Source organism: Pieris napi, chromosome 19 (assembly GCF_905475465.1).
Source record: "Pieris napi chromosome 19, ilPieNapi1.2, whole genome shotgun sequence".
NCBI lineage: Eukaryota > Metazoa > Arthropoda > Insecta > Lepidoptera > Pieridae > Pieris > Pieris napi.
In genome coordinates, this window is record NC_062252.1 from 4,892,963 (window position 1) to 4,902,998 (window position 10,036).

The 10,036-nt window shown below is 30.4% G+C and overlaps 1 protein-coding gene across 1 annotated transcript; it reads right to left on the bottom strand.

Moving 5' to 3' along the window:
- Positions 1 to 2,746: 2,746 nt before the first annotated feature.
- On the bottom strand, positions 2,747 to 8,210 carry LOC125059331 (TNF receptor-associated factor 6-A-like). Its single transcript, XM_047663709.1, has 7 exons — positions 8,064 to 8,210; positions 7,717 to 7,868; positions 7,051 to 7,172; positions 6,598 to 6,791; positions 6,023 to 6,180; positions 5,070 to 5,324; positions 2,747 to 3,910 (listed from the first exon to the last, which is right to left on the bottom strand). Exons 1-7 carry the CDS (start codon positions 8,103 to 8,105, stop codon positions 3,583 to 3,585), a joined length of 1,251 nt encoding a protein of 416 aa, XP_047519665.1. The 5' UTR covers positions 8,106 to 8,210; the 3' UTR covers positions 2,747 to 3,582.
- Positions 8,211 to 10,036: the final 1,826 nt, after the last annotated feature.

The following is a 10,036-nucleotide window of genomic DNA, read 5'->3' on the forward strand; positions in this document are numbered from 1 at the left end:
GTGTCAGTAAGATTAATTTTAATCTGGGGATACTGGATTTGTTTGCGCCATGTCGACTTTGTCTGGTCCTATATTTAGTGTGTATGGAGCTATAAAAAGGGCTGTATTGCGATGACAATAGTTACTAAGATTAATGATTAATGAACTATTCACTTTTGCGTTGTATTATAATCCAAAGGGATAACATACATTACATTCGAGTTTTGACACTTCACATTTGAAATTACCACAATTTTATTCGGTTTATGTGACATTTTTTTAATGTTTTACTCTGTAACTATAACTTAAAGTATTTGGTACAAAAAATCTGGTTATTAACAATCTTAGATGAAGTATTCCTAATTTGTTAAAATTTATTAGATTAAACGGGACAAAGCATGATTATTGTCTTTGTTTTGCATATATCGTTGTTTGACTTCAGTAAATGAAGCCAGACACGTTGATGTTAGGTAACATTTTTATTAATTGTATAATAATTACTTGATTACTTTGTAAGTTTGTAGTATTGGTGTTTTTAACTGTATAAATAATATAGTATTGGTGAATTTCGGTAAATATGGTCGTACAAGTACCATTGAAGTTAATAAACCATACATTATCTATGATACAACTTTTTCGATACTATCATCGCTTCGATCTAGTACATACTTCGTCTAAGAAAAAAAATATTACAAAAGCCAATTAGTTTGTAGTTAAAAGAGTAACGACTACTTAGTAGTATGATCTACTTAGTAAGTGGAAATAGTATTAAGTCATAATTATTTTTAATTATATATTTTTATACGAGAAATCAATAAATTTTTGCTTATATCGCTTTCGTGGCCTATTTATTAGAGATCTGTTTTGTGTTAGATGTGTGAGCGATATTTATTTAAATTGTCGACAAAATCGAGCATTTTTTACCCTGACTGTGATAATAGAAAATGAATTTCCGATTCGGCAGGAACATTCCAGAAATATGGACCCATTATATTTAAGTTTAATCGTGGTTGTCAGACTGGAATATATGGTTTTTTGTCTTCCTTATATAATTGGCCTATTAAAACTCATTGTGAGGTTTTGTAAACTGGATGCGAAAAGGCTCTTTTAACTAGTTATGAAGGTTCTAAAGAAGAATACATTAGCGCTAAGTATGACTCCCATATGTCAAAAACCTATCAAATTTGACATACGGAAAGTATAGTTACGCTGTCTCGTTTCACAATCTTATTCTTATTTCTTTATCCGCCCAAAAAGGATAACCAAACAGTAATACGTATTATATACAGCATTTGTATAATTTATATCAATTATTATCACTTTATAAAATCTTCTTTCACCTTATGTTCACTTTCATGACGGAAACACATCCTTACAGCATCCAGAAACGAACCCGTGACTTTAGATTTAAGGCTACACACGTTCGAGACTCGATAAGATCGAAGGCTTTATTAGTTTGGCAAAGTATAAACGCTTACCTTAAAACGTTGCGTTTTTTCATACAAATACGCTATTACATAATTTTAGTACCTTTAGTTTGCCAAATTGATGGCTTCAGACCACAGATTAAACAAACTAACAGACCATGACTAAGGTTTCATATGTGGGCGTACTTAATCTAAGTACACAGTTCGAATATAACGATTTCTCGTGGCGTGTAGCAGCCATTATTTGATATTTGTTGCCATATTAGGAATATTGATGTGTAGTCGAACTACAAATTAAATCGAGACAAGGTATTTATCCTTTGGCATAAACAAATAAAGCACAAAATTAAATTTTGCAGTTATGAATCAAAAATTGTGATGGACGAATGTGATAGGTGTAATTTTCAATATTAAAATTCCTATTTTAATCATTTGTAACGTGGATATAGTTTTGTAGCGTTTAATACAATTATATGATTAAATTTGTGTTTTTTTTTACAAAACCCAACCCAAAATATATTAAGTTGAAAGTTCCAATATTATTGGCTAGTTATCCACACTGTCAGTCAGTTGTTTCGTAAATAAATAAGTACCGTTGGTTAATTCAAAAAACATTCGAGTAGAATTAGTGGATGATTTTAGTTAGCTACGTAGAAGCAACCATATATAGCAATATGTATATATAATAAATGACTAGAAATACATATATTGAGTATTTGAACAGCAAAATAGTAATTATTTAAAAACAATTTATCTTTTCCATAAATCATCTCCGTAACCACTGTCGATGTCGATTTTTCTGTTTAACATGACAGTTTCTTCACATTGCTTCCCGTCACCGAACAAGCAAGTTTTACTTGCGTTTATAGAAAGAAAAATATATTGATGTATTTTAAACTTTTGAAACCTGGATTCAAGTGACTCATACTTTCTTTGGTATGTTGTAGAAACCATGAGTAATGTTTTGTAATAGGTACCAACCTCTTTTTATAAAAGATATCTTGAAAACCAATTGTCTGAATGATACATCTGTTTCGCAGGGATAACACTGTAGCCTCGTGTTTAATTTAATAAGTCCTAACAGAACTTTTTAAATTGTTTGTGTTTAACAAGGGTGAACATGAAGATATTTCGTCATAATCATTTGCGGGGTATTTTTACGGGCTTAATAATAATCTAGACGATTTAGCAGAGGTAACGTAAACGTAAATACGTCCTTGATATTAAGTTAAGGTAATTTATTTATGAATTTCATATATTGTTATTTACTACTTCTTTAATGAAACTATTTAATTTAATTAAGAGGAAATTCACAACAATGTGTAAATAAAAGCAACAACTATAACAAGTATACTTTAATAAAAATATAAACGATAAAATGAGGTTGCACAATCAAATAATATATGTATCTTAAACTTTAATAATAATAATGTTTAATATAGCACAATAAAATGCACTTTGAGATTGCACTTATATCTAAATATATGGACGGTAATCATTTAATTACTATTTAATTATTTACTATATTTAACAATTCAAAAAAAACTTCATCTGCTACTACTACTAGTTTAAATTAAAATACTGTGCGTAAATGTTTCAAGTGGACGGAACAATTACACTATTGTCTGCCCGATGCAGGACGCATATTCTTAACAATTCGTTATATTTTAATATTTCCTAACAACTACAAAATAAGATTTAACAATGCAACAAAAGTCTACAAATAATTTTAACACTGTAATGGAATATTTCTTACTCTGTAATAACTTAATTTTTTTTAAACTAAGTACATATTTGACTTAGAACTTAAAGTTATCAAAATTAGAATATTTTACAAGATTTTTTGTGATATTCACACTGATTACAAAAGCTAGGTAGCATTACTTCTGTGCGAGTTTTTTCTTAAAATTTGGCGTTTGCGTACATTTATCGAAATGAAAATTATTATATACGTTTAAGCATACTAAACATACAATTATCATAACTTTGTGTATTTAAAACACAGAATAATCAAATGAGATGATATAAATTAAGGGTTTTGGTAGCCTATATAATTTTAAAATAACTGTCTACTATGAGACGGTACTAGAGACACACTAACACACTTCCTTTATACAAACATCTCAATTTAAGTACATTTTTAAATAATCTTTATTAAAAAAAATTACTCCTTATGTCATACACATTTGATTCTAACACTGATAATAAGCACGTCGTTCTTAACAAATCCATTTCTCACCACATCGCTGACTTCGGCATACTCATTGTAACCAAAACCCCTCACACAGATCTCAGAAGTGGGTTTTCTGAATGCGACCAAAGATGAGTTCGACATCATTGTGTCCCTTTGAGTGTACTCGGAGTCATATTGATTGATCATGGAAAAGGATATTCTGCCATTGAAAGGCCAGTCCAGGTAATCGTCGTTCTCAGTTTTCATTAAGTGCACGTGGAGGGCGAAACAGAGCGGGTTGAGGGGGGATATGTTTAGGCGGACGCAGAATCTGTTGGAATTGTTTATTCTCAGAGTAAAGTCTATGTGGAAAGACACTAGCGTGGTGGTTATGCGAACTAATTTTTATTTGCTACGTCATTTCATTTGCATAAAAACTATTTTTAAAATTTAACACATCATTACTGTCAAACTATATTGACGTTACAGTGTTGTCAACATAAAGGTAATTTAGCACTGATGCGATCTCAAATTCCACGACTGTTCTCTTTCCGCACAGACTCTAAGATCCATATTCGTATATCAAGTCAAAGAAAGAGCGCTGTCAAAAATGTCAAACTTCATACAAAAAAAATGATCTGACAGATCTTGAGACTAGATTTAAGTTGACGTTCTAGAATAAGGGCCTAACAGTCTTACGGGAATGTTAGTATTAGTAAATAAAAGTAGCTATGATAGTGCATGATTAATACTTAATCATTGTATTAAGTAGACAAAAAAAAAAATATTGGTTGTTTGTAAAGTAGGTTTACGATCGAGATGTTTACGTGATAACGTCTTATTGGTGATATAAGTTTTTGGGAAGTAAGGAATTAATGAAGATAACAAATCTCCATTCGTTTGTATGCCGCTAGAGTGAGAGAGACGGAAGATCGGTCCACTCACTCGAACGCTATGCCAGCCTCCGCTCGTGAGGATTCCGCGTGACAAGTTTCACGGAATGACTGGCAGCGCTCGAGATGAGACGGGAGATCGGTCCGTCTCTCTCTCGTTATACCTGTGAACGCGCACGTGAGGTTTTGGTGTGACACAAGTTCCTGAACATGTCACCCGACTAAAACGATTTTAAAGACGTTATCACGTCAAAAAAACAATACTATGTTATACACAACATTAAATTATACACACTACTGTATTCAAATCACCAATACATGATAGTTACATTAGATTATTATACATTATAGTTATAAATTATTTCGCAACTAACCATCTATGTATAATTTATCTGTTACATTTAAGCAATTTTGAGTTTAATGAAACTAATTTTAAAAGGAAACCAAGCTTTATCTCACTACAGTTTTTAATAGAAAGCGAAGTTAATTTAATTCTCTTATCACAAAAATAAAACACCCCACAGATTAGTCAAACCTATATGAAATTTGACAGTATTTGACATAAGATTGCGACTACTATTGTTTTAATAAACTCACCTATATCCATTTGGAGAAGTGTAAAATCCAGGGCTGTATAACATTTTATTATGGTCCTTGAGCATTGCGTCTAATCGTGCTTTGAAATTATCCACTTTCCATATATAATTGCCCATACAGTATCTGAGTAGCATATCATTGTTCTGTTTCATCTTTGCCACAGCAAAGGCTGAGAGTTGTTTAGAAATGTTTGCTATCACTATGTCCTGTTCGCGATTTCTTTGTTCTAGTACTACCACCCGTTCATAGAGGGCTCTGAAAAGTATAGAATTAGTATTAGAAAAGTTAGACACAAAATATCTTTGGTGTCCTTCACGATCAGTAATAATTCCGTATAAATAATACATTAGCATACAGTTAGGTTTCGAACCTACGAACTAGTGTAGAAAATATTTTTTTTTATCTCACCTAATTTATTTTATCTTAATATGAATAATACATAATTGTTTTTTAGAGTACACATAAGCACAAAAAGCCTCTATTCAAATAATTGTTAATAACTTGTTAAAATGTTAGTATCTACAGTTCTCTCTTATCCTAGTATTTTAATATTTGATGTGGAAATTACCATTTTAGATTTTTAGACCAGGGTATGAACTCCATTTACTTCAGGTAATATGTTGTTCAAAGAGGTAAGAATTACCTCAACTTTGTTGAGTAAAACCACTTCAGATGACAGTACCACACTAAGAACGATTTATTATCATTTACTATATTATGATTGCCTGAAGTGTTGGCCAAGTGGCTTGAGAAGGTGCCACTAATGGATATTTCTCTCTATCGCTTGTACGGTAGAGGAAAACAACATGAAAAAATTGCCTGGCACAGTTGGCTGATCATCTATTTACCGATCAAGAGAAAAAAATTGTTGTTGTGATGTTTTGTACAAACATAGAAATTTGATGCCAAGTCAATGGGTTGTGTGCCACTGGTTATTTTTTTTTAGTAAATACCTTATAAGAGCACTGGTGTCATTAGGAAGCGGTGTACTGGCCTCATTCCCATTCTTATCGGGTGCTTCCCAAAGAAGAGCCTCCTGCTCCTTAGCGTCTATGCTTGTGTTAGACATGTCATTGTCTATTTTTATTTTGGAATACGCGTTCATTAGAAGCTAAAACAAATATCCACAAAACGTTTTAATTCAAAATTCTACTATAGACACTAGTCACTATTGGTAGAGTATGAGGAAACAGAACCATAGAGGAATTTGACATAGCAGCAGTGCTAAATACCCAGTTTTATTGTGGTCACTTCACACTTCAAAATAGTGCGAAAAATGATAAATGTAAAATGATTTTTGTGAATAAATGAAATGACTTAATATGGATTCGCAAAACCGGTTCTGGTACAGATAGTAATTCAAAATAAAAAACAGATTATTAAAAATGATAATCAACATTTTTACTAATAAAAAATGTTGTTTTTATCTAGATCATATCATATGTAGCACTATGGATTTATGATTATAAACTTCCAACTTATGATGAAAAATTACAAATGCACATACAGATGTTTAAAATATACTTACACTCATATGACTCAATATATCATTATGTAAATGTGTGTTAGCAGCTTCCTGGTTATCAAATGTCTCTTTGCACCCGACAGCACTGAAAGAGCAAGGTATCTTAACATCATGGTGTGTGGAGGCCTCTGGCTGATTGAATTCACATGTTGATATGTGTGCATCTAAGTCTAATGGAGTCACTTTTACTGTACATCCTGAAATATTGTGATAATAATTAACATGAAATAAGAATTATTTAAAATCAAATTACTATTGTCAAACAGCTATTTACATTAGCTTATTTGTATAGTTTACGCCGCTTTTGTGTATTTGTGTACTTGAGAAAACATTCTTAAAATTTTACAGAAATAGGTTGATTGTGTCAAACCAGAACTTCTACACTACTCTTCTTTCATTATTTTTCAATAATGAATGGCTCTCAATATATTTTTAATTAATGATTTAAAAACATACCTTTACCCGCAAATGGGCAGGACATCCTTTGCTCCTGTATTTCACGTTTTGTATAGTTATCAGGAAATATATCCACTTTCATGCTGAGATTTATATTGTCAATAGGACAGTGACCACTGTTTCTGTAATAGAATTAAATATGATAAATACATTGTATGAGTCATATTAAATGTACCATGTATGTAAACTGGTTATAATATATGACTAATGTTTAAAGGGTAGACACATGCATATTAAATACTTTATTATGAACCTACAAAGAATACAAATAGATAACAGCAACCTTTTTATATTAACAATAAAAATGATTGTCTTTCCAATTTCATAACTTTGAGACTACTTTTACAACCAAGTTACTAAACATGAATATTAGACAGTAAAGTATATACTGACAATAAGCATAGTTATAGACTAAAACTAAAATATTTATTGTAGATATGAATTAAGTAATCAAATTTCATTTGTATATATTGTTATATGATATTGATGAACATTACATCCAGATTCCAATTTGGTAGCACTATGTTCTAAGGTAACACTATTATTAGATATATAGAGAAGATAAATCTTGATTAAAAACTATTATGACAATGATCAGATTAATTAAAAATTAAATAAGTGGCAAAGATAATTTCATGTTTAGCGATAAAAAGGGTTAATCCTTACTGTAACCACGAAGTGATGCAGCTTTTACAAAATTTGTGACCACAGGTTGTGATGACAGGGTCTCTTAACCAATTCAAACATACAGGACATTCATATCTTGACTCTGGTTGATTAGTTAGCACTGTTTCATTTAAGGCTGTTATACCCATTGGCTAGAACATGCATAATTATTAAAGTCTAGATAAAATGGTTGAATTCAACTTATTTTAAGTTTTATTTTATTATTATGACGTACTTGTAAACATTACTACACATTATCCCATATTTTATGGTTTAAATAGTAGAATGGATTAGGTGTGAGGGACCTTCTTAAAGGAAAGAAAAGAATGAACAGAAAATAAACTTACTGCTATTCCTTCCGATGCATTCTTTGTATTATTTTGATCCATTTTAAAGCAGTATTTCAGTTTCTAGTGCATTGAAATACGAAATGTTTCAATAACTGCGTAAAAATAGTTAAAACATATACCTATTAAACATTAAATTTAATCACAAATTAACATTTAACATTTTTGATTTTGCCCACAGGGCACAGATTACTTATTAGTAGACTAGACTATTCAGTATTCACACTTCACAGTATATAGTATACTTATTTTGGCTATTGCAGAGTAAATACTAAGGACTACAGAATATACAAATTAAGCGACTTACTGGAATAAAAAAATAAACTGTCAATTTTATCTTCATTCTTCTCTGTGCGACTATGCTAACTGCTTGTTAAAAATTATCTCCATAGTCCATAGTGCATCGGTCACTAGTCACTAGTCACTACTCACTATTCATAAAAAATAAATCGGTCTAAATGCACAGTTTTATCAAAAATGTATTTTAGGAGTGCAACTACACGTGCATTACATACGAATAATATGTTTTCAGGACAGTTTACTAACGGATTAGTACGCTTTTATTTTATATTTTAATGTATTAACAACCAGCGAAAAATTATAGGTTATGCCGTTTTTTAATAATTTGTTTACCACCAGTACATAAATACTTCATACAATGTGATATTACCTATGTTTAGAGCATTTATACTTAGATATAACACAAAAGATTGGCGACTTGCTAATCGTTTAATTATTACTATTAACTCATTACTTAATAAAAATATGAACATAAGAAAGTCTAATAAAATTAAATGTAACTATGTAATTTTAGCTCTACGGCTTTTTATTAGTCTTGCTGCGATAATTTGTTCTATAACAACGATTTTTCTAAACTTGAATAAAAGTGGTATTAGTTATTATTTAATAAAATCTCACACCTTTAATGTCGAGTCGCACTATACTTTGCGACTTACAAGAAAATAATATGCGAAACTATCCTAATTCTTAATATAATTACTACTACGTACTAGTAGGTCAAGTCTCTGTTTCGTTAAATATTATTATGTTGAATTGAATAAATTACTTTTACTACATAATGGGGTTATTACATCATAATAAATATAAAAATAAGACCGTCGTAGAAAATTATGTAACGAAAATGAAAGAACTCATCAGAATTACAAATTCGCTCTTAATGTAATACAATGTTAAGCCCGTTAAGTCGGCTGTAAATAAAGCATAATAGTGATCTAAGCGTAAAATTAACATAGGATTGAATTTTTTTAGATCGCTTTTTATAAAATTGTATGTAAATAAGAATAGACATTAGCAAGCACGCGTGTATGTAGTTTTTATTAGTTAATCCGAAATGTAACCAATTTAATTTTATCTTCATAATATTATCTATGCCTATATGTATGAATTATATGCAATTGGATTCCATAAAATTAATATATATTATTAGATAATATGTAAGCTTTTATGAAAAATACCTTACTTATAGCAATGTCGGGAGTAGTCATTTAACTTTTACAAGGTCGTTATATTTTTTATATCAAGTTATACCTATATTATATTATATTTTAATACCAAATTTTTTTGCGATACAAACAAAAAATAAATAAAACGAAGAACATATTTTTTTCTTAAAGCAAATAATATTCTGAAAAACTCGGAAAAGATTACAGAGAGCTCGTTATTTCTAATCAGATTCAAACGAGAAGGCTTCAAAGACGCCTGTTGCATTTTAAACCAATACATTCTTATTAAGGATCAAACTGACTGCGACAGAAACTTGTTTCCAGTTTATGATAAAATACTTATAAACCAGGAAATGTGGAGTAACGGCATTTTGATAGATATATTCACAAAATAGATTAGAATACAAGGGCTTTTGGTCGATTTGGCCATTACATTTCATGCATTCGCAACTCAATGAAGTTTGAACAACGATACTTCATTGAGTAATGAATCCAAAATGTGCACAGTGT

What these genes read in the sequence shown, in the direction of transcription:
- LOC125059331 (XM_047663709.1), bottom strand. Translation starts at nt 8,105, where the DNA reads ATGGATCAAAATAATACAAAGAATGCATCGGAAGGAATAGCA. An exon ending in TGCATCACTTCGTGGTTACA is followed by an intron (nt 7,173 to 7,716) that starts GTAAGGATTAAC and finishes ATTCTATTACAG; the next exon opens with AAACAGTGGTCACTGTCCTA. An exon ending in GACACCAGTGCTCTTATAAG is followed by an intron (nt 5,325 to 6,022) that starts GTATTTACTAAA and finishes TATACTTTTCAG; the next exon opens with AGCCCTCTATGAACGGGTGG.